The sequence below is a fragment of the Boleophthalmus pectinirostris genome, unplaced genomic scaffold, assembly GCF_026225935.1.
Source record: "Boleophthalmus pectinirostris isolate CB_2022bp ecotype Guang Dong unplaced genomic scaffold, ASM2622593v1 HiC_scaffold_10, whole genome shotgun sequence".
In the NCBI taxonomy this organism is placed as follows: Eukaryota; Metazoa; Chordata; class Actinopteri; order Gobiiformes; family Gobiidae; genus Boleophthalmus; species Boleophthalmus pectinirostris.
In genome coordinates this window covers 5,831,403-5,854,038 of record NW_026570971.1, presented here as the reverse complement: position 1 = coordinate 5,854,038, position 22,636 = coordinate 5,831,403, and the positions used below count along the sequence as shown (strand labels likewise).

The following is a 22,636-nucleotide window of genomic DNA, read 5'->3' as shown; positions in this document are numbered from 1 at the left end:
AACTAACAAACACAATAAGAGTTTCATATCGTTTAAGTTTTACATCGTTTTACATCGGTTATGTGGCAGCTTGTAGGGAAAAAGTGGCGACGAAAAGTACAAAAGTTACAAAAAAGCATTTAAAAAGCAATGAGAAATGTTTTAATTACTTGACGGTTATATTTTAAATACAATTATACGTAGTCTGTTGTGGTCATTAGTAACTGTGTAGCTGATAATAGTTATGGAATTACCTCTACGTTTGTCATATCTGCTCCCCGTGTCCAACCAGGAGGTAAAACTATACTTTACAACAATTAAAACACAATGCAAACTAGGCAAGCTTTTTAGTAAAATCATAAATCATACACAAACTTCTGTCGGTACCATTTTCAATTACAATTTTCTGTGTTTTAGCTCAACAAATGACACTCCGTCTCTTAACTGTTGACGGGTAATTGATCAAAACATTGATCAAAAATAAGGAGAGCTTGGAAGTTTTGGATAAATCCACTGGGACGTCTCTATTACTATCTAGGCCATAATTTAGGAACATGAAATTTAAGACCTTTTTAAGACTTTTAAGACGCCACGGCTACCCTATACCGCACCTCTCACACCAGTGGGGAGCCCCAAGACGGACGGCTGGACAGAAACTACAGATTCTAAGATCCTCTGACAGTGGATGTGGTGAACAAAGTGCTGGGAATTTTAAATGACTCACGGCCTCCCACCACCTCTCTCATTTTCTTCCGAAAATTCTTACCCACGATGACGTACAGGATGGGATTAAGAACGCTGTTGAAGAACCCAAAGTTGACGAAGAGAAGTCTGCAGATATACAAGTGCTGTATTAGGCTGCACGTTTCCCGAATGAGTTTGTATCTTACCGCTTGCTCTATCATTCTAGTTAAGCTAAACGGCAACCAGCAGATGAAAAACGCCAACAACACGCTAAGAATTAAAACGGTGGCTTTGTGTTCCTTTTGTAGTGTGCTGTCTTCGTTGCTAGGCCTTGCTCTCAGCACTTGGAGGATTTTAACAGTGCAGAATAAAATGATGAGAGATGGAATAACAAACGCCACAATGGTTTGTATCACCTCATGTGTGAAATAAAAATCCGGGGAACAATTCCACTGGCATGTGTATTCCTCTATACCGTCACTAAAGGTTTTGTTGTCATATAATATGGCTCTTTTGCACATAAGAGTCGGGATGTTTAGCAGCAGACCCAAGCACCAAGCCAAAAAACAACCCAACATTGCGTATTTACGTCTACGCAGTTTGCACTGTGTCAGCGGGTAAACCAACGCTAAAAAACGGTCAGCGCAAACCAGGACAAGGAAATAGATGCTGCAGTTGTAGTTCATGACCATTAGAAGACTGACAACTGTGCACGTAGGTCCACCGAAAGTCCAGACGTGATAATTGGCCTGGTATACGCCCCAGAAAGGCAAGAAGACCATCAGGAGGAGATCGGCGGCGGCCATGTTGCACAGGTAGATCTCGGTGGCGGAGCATTTCTTCTTGTGGAGCAGGAAGACCAGGAGCACCAGCAGGTTGAGGGGGATGCCCAGAGCGGTGATGACGTAGATGTACGGAGGGACCCAGTTGTTCCAGTTGTTGAGAAAGCTGTGGTTACAGTCCTTTTCCACGGTGTTGGGAAAAGAGGTGTTGGGAAAACTGCAAGAACAAGGAGACATTTGGATGTGAGCCAACACAGAAAAACAATCCATTTAAAAAGAAATTACAACAAAGCTATCTTCAAAATGTTAAGAGTATTTACAGTTAGTTACATTGCAATTTGTCATGGATGCAGACAAGCTGCTATAGCAGTTAACGTGGCTAATCGGCAACCATTACAAATCTGGAATCACAGAACCCACCAGGAGTGAAGTTCGTGAAGGTTCTCACTCCATCCCCCTCGCTGGTTTGGCAGGGGGCTGGGCGCTTATCAACAAGCTGCCACAGCTACCGGTCAAACTGCAGTCATGATAGACTGTGTAAATCATTGTTTCCCAAAGACTGGGTCGTGACCCTCAGGTGGGTCGCCTTGTCACCATCTGCATGTAGACTGTAATGTTGAATGTGTTTTGTATAGTTTCTTTTTGTAATTATTTTACTGACTGTTTTGTTCCAATATTGCTGGTTCAATTGAATGTTGAAAAGAAAAAGAAATGTTCCACATTTAATGTCCAAATAGGCAACTTATGGATATTTTTATTGCTGCTTCAATTACTATTTTTAATAGTTTAAAACTTGAGTAAAACTAATTGTTCAGAGACACGATCACTCAGTCAACAATAAAATATCTTCATTAATGTTCAGTAATGGTCAAATCTAACTTTATTTTGTGATTTATGAATAATATCTATTGACTTGGGTCGCAAAGGTTTGTGACTTTGAAAATATAGGTCCCCAGAAAAAAAGTTTGGGAAACACTGGTGTAAACCACCACAGTGTGATTTTTATTATATTAAATTTCTTAGGTCTTACTTGCTTTTAATTTATTCTTGTCAAGGTAAATGCCCTTTACATCGTGCATTGTGGTAAAATGTGATAAATAAGAAGTTAATGGGTCTGTAAAATATCTATTTATTTGAATTTTCTCAGGTAAATGATCACAATTTATATTGTTACCTTCAAGGCACTCAAAGCATCAAGAAACCACATACACCCAGAGTCTGTGTAAAGACGTGAGTGTGGTGTCACCCGTCGCGTTCAGCTCCAGCCAAATGAATGAATGAACGGTTACGATTACATGAAAAATAGTGAAATGAAAACACCACTATCATGTAGAGTGGGTTAATGCAAACACTTTAAAGGTTGTATGGAGGATTTTTTTTTGTTTCAAATTGTCAATGATAGATTATAGAGATGCAGTAGCCTTGTAATTATGATGACCAAAAAAAAGAGAATAAAAATTCATCAACTCTGGACGTGGTGGGGCTAAACATTTGCCAATAGATAACGACACTGCCTCGTTATCTGTGAGCTGACAGGCTGTCAATCAAACTCCCTACGTTTCTAGCGTAACTGACTTGCCTGCGCGCTGCCATTACGTGGTTTACGTACGCCTGTCGCAAGACGCACAGACGCTGTTTACTCCACCAACGCAACAGTTCTTAGCGGCTTTTTTTGACCTATATCTTCCTCGCAGTTCGCACAAAGTTTGTTGCAATGGCGACAAGAATCCAGGAGCAGTTCGCCGCAAAAGAAAGTCCATTTTTGAGGTCGCTGAAAGAAGAAGACAAGGGGAAAAGCAGCGAAGCCAAACTAAGGTGATTCTTGGAGATTCATTCCAGTGATGGCGCGACTGTAAATGAAAGGCTGCTTTTATTTTTCAAACTGACTTCTAGTTTACAACAACTTTACAAGATACACTGTTGGACAAGTGACTTTAAAACTGTAATGTGTTATTTATAACTTCTTACTGTCATTTCAAAGTCATTTGTTACATTACAATATTACTGTATTTAAAATGTAAAACATTACATGACTATTGCAGCACTTTTAATTTATTCTCACCAAAAGAACTGTTAAGATGCTGAACTTTTGCGCCGTATATGGACTGAACCAGGACTAAACCAGGACTAAACCAGAACTGAACCAGGTCCAAACCAGGACTAAACCAGAACTGAACCAGGTCCAAACCAGGACTAAACCAGGACTAAACCAGGAATAAACCAGAACTGAACCAGGACTGAACCAGGTCTAAACCAGGATTGAACCAGAACTGAACCAGGACTAAACCAGGACCAAACCAGGACTAATCCTGGACTAGAACTTGGAATCTCGGACCGCCCCTGAGTGAACCCCGAGTGTGATCGGGCGTCAGCTGCGTTTATCTCGGTGGAGCGTGGACTTCTGCGTCGGTCCTTTCGCTCAGGATCACGGTCTACGCAGGCGAACCTCCGGCGTTTCACCGCTGCTGATATCGCGGTGATTTTAGCAAATTTGTATGAAGAAAAACGAAAAACCCACCATTTCAATCCAGGTTAAAAAAAGCATTGTGACGCGCGTTACTGACATATGTACCAAGTAAAATAATACGCGCGAGCAGCATGTCCTGTGCGTGTAGATTTCAGAAAATAGGATCCATCCTATTTTTTGACGCTCTACACGAGCGTAGGCGCGTATCCCCGTCAAAATCCACAGAGAGCATGTATCTATTATTGATTGTATTTGTGCATTTACCATCAGCACATTGTGCTCCCTGGGCAGTTGTGTATCATGTGAAAGAGCCCAGATCCACATAGACTGTTAATTAGTGCTTTGAAATTTACTTTTGAAATCCTTGCGTTTGCCGTGGTCAGCCTGTACAGAAGGTAAATACAAGCAGCTAAACGCGCCCAGTCAAGTTTGATTGACTTTCCCATTGAGAGACACAAGAGCCCGTACGTTCCACTAAAGCTGCCGGTGGAGTCGCCTTCGCGTTGACACGCGGCTGTGGTTTCGCGAGGTGAAGTGCGAGCTGAAAACTAATTCCGACGTTTAACTGAAGCCCAACAGTGACGTACGTCGTTCATCACACATAATTTGAACAAATTCACGTTCAAGTTCTTGATTTACAAAAGTGTTGCGTTCAGTTCAAAGTTCACTGAAAAATGAATGCGTTCTTTTGAACTCGTTCATGCACAACACTGGTGGACTGTGTCTCCTCATCGTCTATCAATAATATTTTTAATACGGTTAAGTAAAGACTCAGCCCTTTCATTGTCTTTTATCAGGCAAAACATCTTATGTTATGATCTCCTAGTCTTTGCTTCTCAATCAAGTAATCCAAAGTATTCAGATTACATTACTCACTTTAAGTAATTTAATGGAGTATGTTACAAACTACATTTTGGGGTATGTAATCTGTAATCTGTAGGGGATTACATTTTAAAAGTCACCTTTTCAACACTGCAATTAAACAAAATGTGAATGTAGCGTGACCAGACGTCAGGCCTTGTTTATGTCATTTTACCGATCTTCCTGAAGCAGCACATATTTTTTCAGTCTGAAATACCAATATAATCCTCATTTGCACTGTTGGGCAAGTTACTTTAAAACTGTAATGTGTTATTTATTACTTATTACTGTCATTTCAAAGTAATTCGTTACATTACAATATTACTGCATTTAAAATGTAAGACATTACTTTACTATTGCATTACTTTAAGTTACTCTCACCAAAATAACTGCGAAAAAGCTGAACTTTTGAGCCGTATATGGACTGAACCAGGACTAAACAAGGTCTAAACCAGGACTAAACCAGAGCTGAACCAGGACTAAACCAGGACTATAACAGGACTAACCTCAGACTGATTCCAGGACTGAAGAGGAGGACTAAACCAGAACTGAACTAGGACTAAAACAGGACTCACTGTCAGGACGGGCTCGAAGGTGACCGCAGGAGAAAGGAGCGGCTCTGCTCCGCACCTCATGGAGGTAAGAGCTGCTGTTGCCCGATCGCGCTTTATGGACCCTGCTGCTCGGGCTCACGGTCCTGATTTCAGCAACTATTTGCGGGTACATGACCCGGTACAAAACTCTGCTACAGCGCGTAACTTCTACCTTCCTTCAACGTGTCCAGAAGTTCAACTTTTTGTGCGATGGTTTGCATCGTCCTCTGCCTTTTGGGTGTGAGTTTCGTCGACGTTGTGGATTTTGTCGGAGAGAAAACTTGCAGACATACAGCACTTCAGAAGCACACTGCTAGAGATTGAACATTTATTTAAATTTGGCAGCTGAACACATTCTGTACTGTACTGTTCAGGAGACAGGAGTCCCTTAGCCAATCAGGACACAGCGGGAGGAACGCAATACGTGTTCATACACTAAAAACAAAAGGCATGCAAAATTGCACAAAAAAAAAATTCTAAAAATCAGCGAAACCACGAAAAGTGAATCGCGTTAGAGCGAGGGACGACTGTAAACCAGGTCTAAACCAGAAGTGACCCAGGTCTAAACCAGGTCAAAAACCAGGTCTAAACAGCGTAGAGTTCTGGGTCGGTCCTTTCACCCGCGGTTAACTGAAGGTTTATCCGGCCGTGTCTCCGGCGTTTCACCGCTGCTGATTTCACGGTGATTTTAGCAAATTTCTATGAAGAAAAACCCACCACTTCAATCCAGGTTAAAAAAGCATTGTAACACGTGTTACTCACATTTGTACCGAGTAAAATATTAAAATTTTTCCCCCTGTAATGCCGAACATTACTGCGTTACAGCAAAAATCAACGCATTACTGTAATACATTACTTTTATAATACATTACTCCCAACACTGCTCATTTGCTCGTAGAAGTTTACTATGAAATCATACTTTAAATATTTTTTCTTGTTCCCTATGATAACTGATAATTTGGGAAGAAATATTAACTATTTTCTTACCTGCCATGAACATAATTTGTGCAGTGCAACCACAAGCTACAGAATTTGTTCAAAAATCATTCAGAATCAGTTTTAGGGAGGTCTATGTGGCATGGAAGTGGCTTGCACAGTGCATTCTGGGGAGGAAACAATGCGTGCCACCATGACGTGATGCATGAAGAACTGAGTGAGAGCGAAAAATACAGAGTGAAAAACATTCCATTGCAGTTGGAGAACGGAGAATCGTGCGAGCATATGGTTTTAACTTTAGGAAATCATCACTAACACAAATGTAAACGTAAAATACAACCATAACTCCCCCAAAACTGTCAAATAAGTTTGTTTTTAACTGGGTGAACCTCAGAGCTTTGAGCTAAAACTTTGCCAAGTCATCTGCAGCTAACGTGATGAAAAGTCCACTCAAACTTTTGTATTTGGACAGATTTCCATTGAACACTATATATTTTTTTTTATTGTTACTGGGAAAAGAAGAAGAAGTGATTAAGGAGGAAGAAACACCAGGTTTTCGAGGACAGAAGTAGTTCAGAGGCAGTGTTGGGGAGTAACAGATTACATGTACCACAGTTACGTAATCAGAGTAGAAATTATGAGTAACTGTATTCGGTTACAGTTACTGTTTCAGTGAGTGGTAATTGGATTACAGTTACTTTGTTTTGCTTTTTTTTTTTTTGGCATACTAGAATAAAGTGTCCACTACAGTAGTTGGCAGAATAGTATCGTTTTTTTTTTGTTTTTTTTGCACCGAGCGTTCGGACACAGCACAGAGATGGAGATATGAAGTGCAGTGAACAAACCCTCAAGAGACACCGTGGAAAAATATTGAACAGAGATGAAAAGAAAGGTGGAGAAACACGGAGATAATGAAACAAACGACAGTCTCTCAAACGCTAAGACGAGGAAAAATAACCGTGTTTGTAGCGCTCGGCTTGACTGTGACTAAGGTGGGAAACGAGGAAATACCAGTTTGTTTACTGTGTCTAAAAATATTGGCTGCGAACAGCAGGAAGCCAAATAAATAAAGGCATCACTTAAAGACATTCCTCCCCAATCATGCTGATAAGTCACTTGAGTACTTTCACTGGAAACGTGTTGAAATTTGATGAAGTGTATGTAGCGCTTGGCTTCACTGTGACTACGGTGGGAAACGAGGAAAGACCAATGTGTCTAAAAATATAAATTAAAGCATCACTTAAAGACATTCCTCCCCAATCATGCTGATAAGCCACTTGAGTATTTTCACTGGAAACATGTTGAATATTACCAAATATCATCCAACTTTATAAATACAAATGATACTATTTATAGTAACAGCGGAGAGTGGAGGGGCATAAAAGATTTTCTTCTTCCTAGGGAGGGCATGACAGAAAATAACTGAGTTAGGAGCTAAGATTTGACGTATTTGGAATGAGCCACTGAGGGCAAGGTGGGATTGGAACCACCGCCCTTCAGGTAGATGAACAAATACTACCCTAACCTTAACTGAGGTACTTTTTAAGTCTGTACCGTTGTTGTCTGTGCAACAATTGGCAGTAAAGTGTTGGGGTTTTTTGCACCGAGTGTTCGCACACACAGCACAGAGGTGGAGATATGAAGTGCAGTGAACAAACTCTCAAGAGACACCGTGGAAAAATATTTAACAGGGATGAAAGAAAGGTGGAGAAACACGGAGATAATGAAACAAACGACAGTCTCTCAAACGCTAAGACGAGGAAATTTGATGAAGTGTATGTAGCGCTTGGCTTCACTGTGACTACGGTGGGAAACGAGGAAAGACCAATGTGTCTAAAAATATTGGCAGCTTTCAGTGGAAACATGTTGAATATTACCAAAGATCATCCCGATTTGTGAATACAAATGATATTATTTATAGTCCCGGTGGAGAGTGCAGGGGCATGAAAGGTTTTCTTCTTCCTAGGGGGACATGACAGAAAATAACTGAGTTAGGAGCTATGTTTTGACATAGTTTTGGAACCTGATGCACATCACTGATGAGCTCTTCTCCACACCGAAGGGCTTAGGCTGAGGTTTTAAAGCAGAACTACCTTAATTAATGTATTTCAAAGCCCCTCTGATGGTTACATATTGACATTTTGGGGTGTTTGAAGGGTACACTGGCGCCCCCTGCTGTCTCTGGGTGGAAAAAAACAGACATGCGACCTGGCTGCCACCGACCCGTTGGCAGCTCTCAGGGCTCTGTTGTCGTTCTCTCGAGAGCAAAATGGTTTAACGGCATTTCAACATACACACAGGTAACCGAGCTGCGACACACGCTTTACTGGAGCTATCCACAGTTCACTGCAAGAATAAATATCTAGTGTTTATTTGTGAGGTGTCCGTCATGGCACACCCAGGTAAGAGACAGCGGGAAACCTTGGTCCGAAGACGCAATTGGAGTGAGGAAAGTGTTTGAGGAATAACAGCTCAAGGAAAGAGAAGGAGAGACGCAGATCCGGAGATATTGTTGCCGAACATATAAGTTTCTTATGCAGTGCTCATATCACTGTTATACTTCTGTAACTTGAGTAATTGTTAACTTTAGTACATTTAGCCCCGACGCGATGTCTGACTATGGCTTTGTTTACACTGAAATGAATCACCGTATCACTGTACTGGAAACGATCTGCATCCAGACACGTGGTTTCTGTGTCCACAGGCCTTCCCTATCCACACAGCTTGGAGCATATTTGTTTATGTTTTACAGAAATGAAACTTAAAACCACATGGCTCATTTGCATAAATTAAGCGCTTAAAAAACATCTCGCTGTTGTGCGCTGATGCGGTTCATCTTCTGTTGGACTAAAGGACATGACCCAGGGGATTAAATGTGTTCTTTCTGTGACAGAGGGGTGTTCTGCTAATGCTGAGTTTGTTCTGTGTTTCTATTGCAACAAACAACTTTAGCCCAGACGTAAAATCAGCCTGAATGTTTAGTAACGCATTTGTGTTTGGAATTTCGAGGGGAATTTCAAATGATATAACTTATTTAAAGAGAAAAATAACATTACCCACTTGAGATATTTTGTTGTACTGTGTTCAGCAGTTTTGTGAAAACAAATGTAAGTGCTCAGCTGAGCGGTGGGAGAGTATTTACCATTACCAAGGAAGTTACTCAGTTCCGTTTTAACACTTAACACAAGTGAAGCTTCCTGTTCCTCTTGACTGAGGAAAACTCATTTGGAGATAAATCATTGATTAGTGCAATGCTGGACACGCACAGTACTTTACAGCTACTGTCAAGCCAATTTACAGCTATAGTAATAACGAACACAGCCTTTTTTCATCCAGTCAGACACATCGTTCACTAAGAATCATAGGAGACTATCTGCCTGACACTGTCCAACACACGTCTGCGTCCCACTGTGCACTTACGTTTGTCACTCAGCAGCAGCACATGTTGACTGTTCATTGGATTAAAGGGACTCCGTCACAGCAGCCTGGGTTTTAAAAGCTGCAGCTACTGAAGGCTGTGTAGATACAATTGAGTTTATGTTGATGCCCTGGAGGAACAGTGCACTTCAAACACAGAACTGTGATGTGGATAAGATCAGCAGTGTGGGGATAAGAGCAATTCCTCTTTTCCTCTTCTGTGACGCTGTTTAAATCCAGGCTCAAAACATTTCTGTTTAACTGTGCATATAACGGAAAGGTTTTCATTCCGCACTCTTCTCTCCAATTTATGTCTCTCTTTTTAAGTTTAATATGTTTTGATTGGTTTTTATTATGATTTTAATGTATTTCTTATTCTGTAAAGCACTTTGAATTACTTTGTGTATGAATTGTGCTATACAAATAAACTTGCCTTGAGTTTGCCAATTACTGTTTTACACACGCACCAAACAGCTCCGTATTTAAATATTAAAGGTGCATTGTGTAACTACTGGATATGTTATTGCTTTGTCAGGAAGTCAGATCTGTGGAGAGGCGACACCACTCACAGTCAGAATATCTGTTTTTCAAGGTACTTTTGAGCGATAAAACCACCTGTAATTGAATAAATGTGAAGTAGAGCTGTTTAATGTCACACTGTGGAACTTTACAGGCAGAGCAATGACGCATCCATAGAAACAAGTGGGCGCCCAACCAAAAAGTTACACAGTGCAACTTTAAGTCAAGACATAAAAAAATAACAAAAAGCAGGGGCAGAGAAATCACTTTGTGGAATGTTTTGAGTCTCGTCTTTTAGTTTTTTACTCTCTGGCTTTTAACACCGCGTGAGTCGTGTGGTCCTCTGTGACTTTTATTTATTTTATTCATTGTTTTATCATTTTTAGTTTTATGCATTTTAACACTTTTTATATGATTTACTTTACTACTTTACTTTGTACTGTACTTTTATTGTATTAATTTGTCTGTGCAGCATTTTGGAAACTACGGTGTTTATGAAATGTGCTATAAATGAAGTAGAAATAAAGTAGATTGGATGACTTAATGGTACAGTATGTATCTTTCTGGAGGTGCCACCTCACCTACATGATTCCATGGAAAGAGAATGTTAAAATCACATTCTCTATGGACATAAATCCATTTTATGCCCCACTGTGGAATATTATAACCAAAAGAACCAAAGGACTCCCTCCTCCAGTCAGGTTTGTAAGCCCGCTCACAGTAAGGACACAAAGTTTTCACTGCAATACATGCATCCCGAATTTCTGCACTTCCGGTCATCGTGCAATTCATACTGGGAAGGATCCTCCGACAAAGTAAGCATCAAACCGCCATGCTTGATTTCACAGTGGGATGCGTCTATTGTCAATTGTAGATCTTTTCAAGTCTTCTGAATCATATTGCTTTTTTTTTTTCTGGTTCTGATATTGTCATATTTTATTTTTGGAATTCAGACATCGTAGTTGTGTGGTTGTTGGATGCCCTAACAGTGGAAAATGGCTCAAGAAACTGGCTTCAGACGTTTGTGAACTCTATAACTGCAAAAGGGAATCAGATGTGTGTGACCGTAAACCTCCGTTCAAACTGTTTCTCTTCCCAGCGGAATTGAAAAATAGTGAAAGACGAAGGCGATGTGCAGAACTGATTCACAGGAAGGACCAAAAAAGAAACCTTGGCTGCCTAAGAAATCATCCCGAGTTTGCAGCGAACATTTTATATCAAACCAAAATCCATCCCTCGCTCAACTTGGTTATGAATTTAAAAAGTTAATGCCAAAGCGAAAGGCACCAACTGTTTGCCAAGAAACACCTTCCACTGCAAAGAGACCAAGACGTGATGTTGCTGTAAAACCACAAGAACAAGAAAGTGCGGGGACGTGTCGGCGCGCATGAGAGAGTAGACGTGTGTTAGCAGGGCTCCCGTCCGATAATCGAGTTTTATGACTAAAAAACACCTTTACTGAAAAGGCATCTGTCAAAGACCGGAGTTTAGGGGACTGACTCTTAACTGTTATTGAAAATGACACCAAAGAAGCAGGTATTAACGAAAAAATTGAGCAAAGACGCCGCGGAAGATACACGTGAAAGCGACATGCTAGCAGAGCTGGATGCTAGCCCCTCTACAGACACTGCGGCTGTGCTAGCTGCCATCAGGGAGCTGAGCCGGAAAATGGACGACAGATTCAACTCTTTGGTTACGTCTTTGAAGGAAAGTCAGGCTGTTTTGACTGAGCATGAGGGGCGAATCTCTGAGGTGGAAGATATGTGCACTAACCATGATACTAGGCTAGACAAGCTGGAGCAACAAGCTAAGCGGCTGGAGGTTGCTAACAAGACCCTACAGGAAAAAGTAATTGATCTGGAGGCTCGCTCCAGACAACAAAACATAAAGATTGATTTTGTGTCGAACTTGATGCTTACTCTCTTTGGACGAGAACATTTTTCTAAACCCATAGAAGTGGACCGGGCACACAGGCTGGGTAGCCAGCCAGCTAACATTGCTAACAGGCCCCGCATTCTCATCGCCAGGATTCATAACAACCGTATCAAGGAATTGATAATGCGACTGGCAATGGAACGCTCTCCATTGATGTATCAGGGACAACGCATTCACATTTTCCCGGACTTTCCAGCTGAGATTGTGCGTCATCGTCAACTCTTCGAGGACACGCGGAAAAAGTTGAAAGTGGCCGGCCATCGCACGGGATTCATCTATCCAGCTCGGCTGCGGGTTACCCATGGCAACGTAACATCCACGTTTGACACACCGGAGGAGGTGAAACTCTTTGTGGACAATCTAGCATTACGTGAGGAAGACTGAAGAGAACAGCTGCTTAATCTCTTATCTCTTTTTTTTTAGACACTTTCAGGGCAAATTGTTGCAGGAAATTCAGGTAAAAATTTTAAAAATATTTCTTTTATATTATGCTTGTGAGGTTCTGTTCAATTTGTATAATTTTCAGTTGTTCACTGGTATCTACTGGGTAATACTAATGATAAAGTCATTGGTGTTTTATTTGAATTGAACTTATCGGAGGGAGCACAGTATGGTTTGTGTTTTTTTTCTCTTTTTCCTTTTAACAACCTCGTAGGTCGTATTGCTGAAATCTCCCTTTAGGAGTATGTTAGGCTGGGTTTTTTTCCCTACTCTGTTTGGGACAGTGGGGATGGGGAGGGAGAGGGGTTTTGTACACGTTCTGTACATTTGTTCTTTTTTTGTGTGTGTTTGTGGGGTACCCTATTTGTCCACCTTTCAGGGAATAATTACAGCTTTTCATTATGACAACGGTTAGTAATAAGGGTAGAGGGGTCACTATGGTTAGCTGGAACGTACGGGGAATGGGTCATCATATTAAACGGGCCAAGGTCTTTGCTCATTTGAAATCTTTGTCTTCAGATGTATCCTTTTTACAAGAAACCCATATTAGACCATCTGATCAGACACGTTTAAAGTGCAGTTGGGCAGGACAAATATTTCAGTCAACTTTTTCAAGTAAAGCACGCGGAGTAGCCATTGTTATAAAAAAAACACATTTCTTTTGAGCACATTAAGACAATCAGCGATGTTAATGGCAGATTTTTGATTGTTGTCGGTAGGTTGGTCTATGCATGTTACTCTGGTCAACATTTATGGTCCGAATGTTGATGATGCAGGTTTTTTTCGCAAAATCTTTGACTAGTACTACTCTTATTGTTGCTGGAGATTTTAATGTGGTTCTAGACTGGCATTTAGACAGATCCTCGAGGAAACAACCTGCACCATCAAACGCTACAGTAACTGTGAATAGTCTTATATCTTCAACAAATTTAGTGGATATCTGGCGTTTACAACATCCAACGGATAGAGAGTATTCTTTTTTCTCCAAACTACATAATTCTTATACGCGAATTGATCTGTTTCTATTAGATTCTAAACTTCTGCCCAATGTAATTGATAGTAAATATCATAATATTGTGATTTCCAATCATGCCCCTACTAGTATTATTCTTGACCTTAATCTACCAAAACAAGACATTACTTGGAGGCTGCGGCCGTACCTACTTAATGATGCTGCTTTTTGTAAATATTTATCTAGTAAATTGGAGGAATTTTTACTCACTAATGATACTTAAGATACATCAGACTCCATTTTATGGGAAACCTTTAAGGTGGTCATGAGAGGACATATTATATCATATGAAGCTTCACAAAAGAAGTTAAGAAATTCACGGTTAAGAGAAATTGATGATAAGTTATTACAATTAGAAACACTTAAGAGCCAGAACAGTGATAATCAAATTCTACAGGAGATTCTAAATCTTAAATATGAATACAATACTATTTTAACTAAACAAGTCAGTGATCAGATGTCTCGGCTCCGTTTGCGTTATTTTGAGCTTGGAGACAAACCACATACGCTCTTAGCTCGTCAACTCCGGGGGCAACAGAATAGCAGGGCAATACACAGGATTAAATCTAACACTGGGGATATTGTCACTCTCCCTAAAATAATAAATAAATGTTTTATGGATTTTTATAAGGAGTTATATAGTTCAAAGGCGAGTGGAGACGTGGACGACTGGCTCAATGATGTCCCCATTCCAAGATTGAATGACACTTCACGTGAGACTTTGAATCAGCCGATAACTATAAATGAGGTGCTAGACTCAATTAGGTCATTTACCAATGGGAAGGCACCTGGGCCAGATGGTTTTGGCACAGAATTTTACAAAAAATTTGCTAAGCAAATATCCCCTCTCCTGCTCAGAATGTTGTCACATTCCACTGAAGCCAAAATGTTTCCTTCTACATTATATAATGCGAATATTGCCCTTCTACTAAAACCTGATAGAGATGATTCCAATCCAGCATCATATCGCCCAATATCTATGCTAAACCTTGATTGTAAGATTTTTACTAAAATACTTGCTAACAGGTTAAATGACTGTATTGAGTCCCTCGTGCATAAGGATCAGTCTGGGTTCATCCCTAACAGGTATTCGTTTTATAATACTAGAAGGTAGAAGGGGGTTAAATATTACATATTACAAGTTCGCTGCACACTCAAAACAAGCAATTTTATACCTAGATGCCGAAAAGGCTTTTGATCAAGTGGAGTGGGGGTATCTGTTCAAAGTTTTGGAAAGGTTTGGTCTGGGTGATTCCTTTGTTTCTTGGGTACGCTTGGCATATCGAAAACCTACGGCTTCTGTGGTTACTAATCAGGACAGGTCACAACCCATCGTACTTGAAAGGGGCACTCGTCAGGGGTGTCCCCTTTCCCCGCTGTTATTTGCATTAGCCATTGAGCCATTAGCAATCAGCATCAGAGAAAGCCCACTGATCAGACCTATAATAATAACTGGTGGAGTTGATCATAAGATATCGCTCTACGCTGATGACATTGCAGTTTTTGTGTCAGACCCTGAGTTATCCATCCCTCATTTATTGGATTTAATAAACGCTTTTGGCAATGTGTCAGGATACACTATTAACTGGCGGAAGAGTGATATTATGACACTTACAGCTGATTTGGACCCTGCATTTGTAGCTTCAACTCAGTTTAAAATCTCAGATACAGTTAAATATCTAGGCATTAAGATCACAAAAAACCCACATTCTCTTTTTAAATCAAATTTCACTGAGCGATTAAATACCCTAAAACAGAATATAGAAAAATGGAGGACATTACCTCTGTCATTGATTGGCTGCGTAAATACAATTAAAATGGTCTCCCTGCCAAGATTTCTTTATTTATTTCAGAATATTCCAGTTTACATACCCAAATCTTACTTTAAACTTATTGATTCTGTTGTCTTGCCTTTTATTTGGGGTTATTAGACACACAGGATATCAAAACAACATCTCCAAAAGCCAAAGGAATGTGGTGGTTTTGGTCTACCTTGTTTTTTGCATTATTATTGGGCTGCCAATGTGAGGGTAATGGTATATTGGCAATTAGTTCAAGACCAGGAGCCAATAGACGAAACTCCCTCATGGTTAATTGAGCATAGTTTAGTTTCAAAAACATCTTTGAGATCAATTCTGTTTTCATCACCTAGGCCAATGGCCTCTCGAAGAGGGGGACACTTTATTCTATTAAACTCTGAGAAAATCTGGTTACAGATACGAAAATTTTGTGGACTTCCAAATACTTGGGTACATGCTCCTATATGGCATAACCGCGCTTTCCAGCCTTCACTCATGGATGGGGTTTTTAGGGAATGGAGTCGTAAGGGTGTGAAATTCATAAAAGATCTGTATATAAACAAACAATTTTGTTCATTCGATCAATTACAAATGAAGCATATATTGCCTAAAACTCATTTTTTTAGATTCCTACAGTTAAGGAATTATGTAAGACAGAACATCCCGACTTTTGACTCCCTTCCTGTGTTCCTCTGTTCAAGATTTTATTGGGCCCTTCAGAAGCTAAGAGTATAATCTCATCATTAGTTAAACTGTTTCAACATAATATTGCTCAACCTGCAATGACAATTAAACAAAAGTGGGAGGAGGATCTTAATATTAAAATCAAAGATGACATATGGAAACGGGCGTTAAATGATCTTCATCACTGTTCTATTAATGCCAGACTGCAGCTGATACAATTTAAAGTCATACATAGGCTGCATTATTCAAAAGTAAAGTTAAACACATTTTTCCTCAAACATCACCTCTCTGTGATAGGTGCGAGACAGTTAATGGTTCTCTGGCACATCAATTCTGGCTATGCCTAAAAATCCAAGATTTTTGGAGCTCAATATTTAAATGGTTCTCCCGTGTATTCAAGGTAACTATGGACCCTGACCCTGAAACAGCTCTTTTGGGGTTCTCTGCCATCTTGGAAAATACGGGTCATGATGTCACCATAGTAGTAACTTACGGCATGGTGATTGCTAAACGATGTATTTTGAAACTCTGGAAATCAGATTCTCTGCCCAAATTTGAAGCCTGGCTTAGAGAAATGATGGGAGTGCTGCATATTGAAAGACTGAGGTATGAGGTGTCAGGCAACCCTCAAACATTTCAGAAGGTATGGAGACCCATTCTAGAGCATTTGAATCTGTAGTGGCCCCCCAAGAAAAAGGTGACAATGTTGTCATATTATGTAGCTGTAGACATTTTTATACTCTGTGATTTTTTTTGTATGAGTGTGCCCCATGTGTGCTTGTGTGTTTTATATTTTTGTCTTTGTTTGTTTATTTTTATTTAATTTTTTAATTATTTTTTTATTTTTTATTTTAAGTCATATAGAATGTGAATTTAAATTCTGTTTATTTAATGTATGCGTATGTATATGTATATGTGTATATGTATGTATGTATGTGTGTATATATATATATATATATATATGTATATGTATATTATTATGACTATTTTTATTATTTATCTAATTTTCTTTTTACTTTTGTTGTTTGGGAGTGTTTGTTCTAAAATGAAAATGAAAATGTGAATAAATAAAGTTATATAAAAAAAAAAAGAACAAGAAAGTGCAGCTCAGTCTGTTTTAGGGATGGGCATTCGATGAAATTTTCTTAATCGATCGTCAGAAGAATTAACGATCGATTATCGATTAATCATTAACGTTTTTATATTAAAATTATCATCATTATTATTACTATCTGCACTACTAATCTGCATAAATAAATTCAATGTTACGACATATAAACCGTAAACACTCTAGAGCCACGTCAGCCCGTTTTAGATTATAATGTTAATTCAGTTTTGCGCAACTCTCACAGAAACAAAACTTAAAACCGCATTGCTAATTTGCATAAAATAAGAAAAGGTAAAACTACAGCTCTTGTGCCCTGATGCGGTTCAATTTCTGTCAGATTAAAAGACATGACTCAGGTGAATACAGGTTAGTGTGACTATATTTGTGTTTGTCAAAACCAGGACACCGTACGGGGGGAGGGAGGTGGGGACTCGTCATCGACATTGCGCGACTCTCACCTGGCAAAACTTTTCCCCACTGGACACCGAAACACTGTGCACATGGCCTCGTGTCCCGAACAGAATGAAAAGCGTGTAATTTCTTGTGCAAGTCATCCTTGCACATCGTTCGCATTTGCACTTCAGTACGTTGCAGACTGACCCACTGTTTGTGTCTCGCTCCTTCTGAGTGCAGAGACACATGTACAGACCCCTGTTTGGTCACGCTACACACAGCAACCTACATTCGGTTTGTCGATTAAAATTAACGTAATCGATGAAATTCTTACTGATCAATTATCGATTAATCGACTAATCATGCCCATCCCTAGTCTGTTTGTCTTCTGCACCTCTCGCTTAACAATCGGGATTTCGCATGATCTGCATTTTTGTTCTTGTGGAATTTTATCTTTGGGGTGTAATAGCTGTTGGCGGAGTTTTGTGAACGTTTTGTGAAATCCTATGCAATAAATCATACACAGGGGAAACGGGGCTGGGCATTAGAAAAAAGGAACAATAAAGCAGAACAATAAAGCCTCAAATCCATCCATCATATCAGACACTGTAAAAGAAAAAAAAACACATTATGGATCGGGACGGGGCTCGGGTCATTGGATCGGAAAACAGCAAGTTCAAACGCTGGATCAGGAAGGGAGGACAGAGAAAACAGGAAACGAGGCACAGACAGCATTACTGTATTGTCTTTAAAAACAGCCTAGATGAGATGTCCCAGTTTTTTATTTTGCAAATCTGGTCACCCTAAATACGACTTGACAAACCTGATGTGATGTGTTGTAGCGTCATTAGAGGAATGCTTGTGTTGTGATAGCGCTCTGAAGGGGGAGTGACTCAACAATAAAAGGTAACATAGTGATCTACCGTATTTTTCTAACTATAAGTCTCACTTTTTTTCATGGTTTGGGTGTTTCCTGCGACTTATACTCCGGTGCGACTTGTATATTAAAATTTTCAGACTGAAGCGGTGAGAGGCTGTAGGTTTGTGTATCAGTTTTCTGTGCATGTTTCCTGCAGAATGAGCCTCAGTCCTGCTGCAAGTAGTGAAATATGCAGCTGAAAAAGAAAGTTTGGAGTGAGCGAGAAACTTGTGAGGGAGTGATGGAAAGTGGGAATGGAGAACAAAGCTTCACAGTAACTGGGAGGATTCACCATGCAGCTTTCTTGGAAGTCACTGGATGAATAAACAAAACCTGGACTTTAGTAACACCCAAAGTTGTGCGGAGTTGCTCAGAAGTGACACAGAGGATAAAGAATTCAGTGGATTTAGTGATTTGGAGTGAGAAGGACAGTTTGGTAAACTTATGTTCTGTTGTTTATGCTATAGTTTATCTGAAGAACTGTTCATGTGTGACGTTAACATATGAACACCTATACAGCCTGTTGTTCTTTATTCTGTTGTTATGGTAACACTTTATAATAACTAGACCTTATTTAGCCTTAATAAAACATGAACAAAGACTTAATTAATAATGATTCATGCTTAGTAAATGTTTAATAAAGCATAATTTGTCTTCACTTTAGAAAATCTCTCAAAAAGACTTAACTAACAGATAACAGCTGCCTGAATTATCATTGCAATGCATTATTAGTAAATCATTCTCTCATAGCTTACTAATGATTAATAAATGCTCAAATGGTTAGTTCATGAGTAATTAATTATGAAATAATTATGAGTAACTATTTACAGCACAGGCAAATTAAGTGCAAGTGCTAATTAAGGTAGTAATTAAGTAGTTACTAAGCATGAATCATTATTAATTAAGTCTTTGTTCATTACTAATTAAGTCTTTGTTCATGCTTTATTAAGGCTAAATAAGGTGTAGTTATTATAAAGTGTTACCGTTGTTATTAATAGAACTTGCTGGCCACACTGGCTCACCTAGTGCCTCTGCTCAATTTCAATTCTCTCCAGCGACAAGATCAGGAATCAAAATACACTAGACAGTTTGCAAAAACCCGGAAGTTTGGGCACCAGCCAATCAGCAAAGAGTCAGACATTCTGTGTTGGCAACGGATCAATCGACAATCGTGGATTTAAAGCCGGAACAAAGAGAATGTTTGGTGAATTTTATCAAGGGGAAAGACGTTATTGTCCTTCTTCCTACGGGATTTGGGAAAAGCTTAATATACCAGTTAGCCCCGTTCGCGGCGCATTACATACGTCATGACCAAATAGCAGCGATTAGTTAAATAAAAAAAGTACCCGCCTACCGTCGAGCAAATGAAATCTAACACTGCGAGGTCAGACGATTTCTACGAAGTGAAACCGGCTGATGAATCAGGCTAATAAATTGCCTTTCAAGTTATTGTCACTTCCTGATCCCCGATTTTATGAAATAAATTTCCCCCAAAAAGTGCGACTTATACGGGTTTTTTTCTTCTTCCTTACCCATTTTTTGGCTGGTGCGACTCATACTCCAGAGACACTTATAGTCAGAAAATTACAGTAAATATGTGTCACTTAATACAGCTGTTAACCCTCTCCAGGCAGGCGTTGCAGATTTGCAAGAGCTAAATTCCAATTACCTACTTACTCCAAATCCATATTTTATGAGCTTTTTTTTACTCAGGAGCCTTTTCTCCCATCCATGCTGATAAACATGGGCGATGCAGACTGCACGAAAACGGCCTGCCAGAAGTGCAAAGTACTTTTTTTGTTTACAAAGGATAAAAAAGTCATTATTGTATATTACTAGCACATATTATAATTTTCCCCAAATATCAGATTTTTCCTGATACTAAAACTTTATTTGAGCCTGAGAGTGTTTAGTCTGAAGTAAAATACCCCTGTAAAACATTTACAGAACCAACAAAACATCTCTAATATTCTAATATTCTAATATAGACTCATTTCCAAAGGAACCAAAGGGCAAGAAATGCTCCACAGTGTGACATTAAACTTTATCTACCTAACTTTGATTCTAATTACAGATGTTTTAGTGCTTAAAAAAAAAAACAAAAAACACTCTGCATTACACATAAAATCCGTCTCACGTTGCAGAGAGAAAGTGCGGACCACAAACATGAGGAAAAAATCAAACGCTGCAGCGAGGAGACCGCACACTGCATGCTGAAAGTTGTGAGCAAAAACAAAAATATAGCAAAACTCTCAGCTGTGTCCTGCCTGTTTTTACTTTTAGGGAAAGTTATTCAAACTGATTCATTGATCTGTTTCATGGTCTGGGCGCCGTTATTCATTATTGCTAATAGAAAACATGGATGAGAATGCCGCAGTTTAACTTAATTGCCGTATTATTATTGGTTAAATTATGGTTTAAGAAAAATGCCTTCTTGCGTAAACTGTCTGAGATTAAGCTTTAAAACTCAACGCTTCTTTTTTTTCTTTTTTTTCCAATGTAAAACTATGACCACAGGTAATATCCACCAAACCAAGTCAGAATAAAAAACAAAACAAAACATGAAAACCTGTCACTGAAACAGAAAAACCTGCATACCTGGTTGGCATAAATGTCAGCGCCTTTGTTTTGTTAAATTATGGTTTAAGAAAAACGCCTTCTTGCATAAACTGTCCGGGATTATGCTTTAAAACACAATGCTTCTTCTTTTTTCTTTTTTTTCCGATGTAAAATTATGACCACAGGTAATATCCACCAAACCAAGTTAGAATAAAAACAAAAAAAACAAAACAAAGCATGAAAACCGGTCACTGTAACAGAAAAACCTGCATACCTGGTTGGCATGTCCATGTTTGACATCCTCAGGTGTTTTCCAGCTGGGATTCCGAGGTGTTTTCCAGCTGGGATTCTGGCGTCTCTGCTCCGGTCTGTTCTCTCTGCCTCTTATTAGTTCCAGAGCAGCACAGACGTCCCTGGAAAAGGTCCTCCCTCTGCACCACCCTCTCCCTGTCCCATGTGTGAGCTGCTCCTTATTATTCAATCACAACCGCTCCTTCTTCTATGAGTCTCTTCCAAATATTTATGGTATTTTGTGTGTGTGTCAAGATTTTTCAAGGGTTTGTATAATGCTATTTTCTCATCTATGTTGCAGTGTTGTTTTCTTATCTAAAGCAGACCTGGAGTTGTGTTTTGTTTCATTCACACACGTGTAAACTGGCCTGATTCATCAGCCGGTTTCACTTCATTAGGATTTGCTCGCTTGACGGTAGGCGGGTACTTTTTTTATTTAACCAATCGCTGCTATTTGGTTGTGACGTATGTAATGTGCCAAATCCTGTAGGAAGAAGGGCAATAATGTCTTTCCTCTTGATAAAATTCACCAAACATTCTCACCTTTCGCAGTCTCGCAGTTTCTTTTAGTAAAATTTTGCCTGTTTTTTTTTTTTTTTTTTTTCCCCGTGTATGAACGTGTATTGCGTATTACGGGCGGGTAGTAATTACACACGGGTGGGGCAGGACTAAACCAGGTCTAAACCAGGACTAATCTCAGACTTGAGGGACAGAGCGGAGAGCAGTTTGTCTGGAAAGCGCGATTTGGAAATTGCCGCTTGTACCTTCGTGAGGTGCGGAGCTCTCCGTCGGTCCTTTCTCCTGCGGTCACCTCCGAGCCCGTCCCGCCAGTGAGTCCTGTTTCAGTTCTGGTTTAGTCCTGGTTTAGTCTTGTTTTACTCCTGTTTTAGTCCTAGTTCAGTCCTGGTTTAGTCCTCCTCTTCCTGGAATCAGTCCTGGGTTAGTCCTGGATTAGTCTTGGTTCAGTCCGTGGCGTAGGCAGCGCAAAAGTTTGATATAATCTCAGGTCAGCGGGCGGGTGTGGTGCTGTACTGCGTGTGTGCGGGTCTCCAAAAATGTGCAGGACTCTGCGCTGTAGGCTCCATTACATAAAGAAGGAGGAAAATAACAAAAGGACGACAGCAGCAGTAAGTTTTAAGAAGGATGTAAAACAGGTTGTAACTGTCCTGTGTGAGAAAAGTGTATAAAGTGTGTGGTGAGGGGTTTTACAGACTTAACCCTTGTATTATGTTGATAAAAAATTACATTGATTATGTT

At 39.7% G+C, this 22,636-nt stretch overlaps 1 protein-coding gene across 1 annotated transcript; it reads right to left on the bottom strand.

Moving 5' to 3' along the window:
* Positions 1–611: 611 nt before the first annotated feature.
* LOC110163491 (B2 bradykinin receptor-like) lies at positions 612–21,428 on the bottom strand. The gene is made up of 2 exons (XM_055159328.1): positions 21,363–21,428; positions 612–1,662 (listed from the first exon to the last, which is right to left on the bottom strand). The coding sequence occupies exons 1-2, from the start codon at positions 21,386–21,388 to the stop codon at positions 645–647; spliced, it is 1,044 nt and encodes a 347-aa protein (XP_055015303.1). The 5' UTR covers positions 21,389–21,428; the 3' UTR covers positions 612–644.
* Between the last annotated feature and the right edge of the window lie 1,208 nt (positions 21,429–22,636).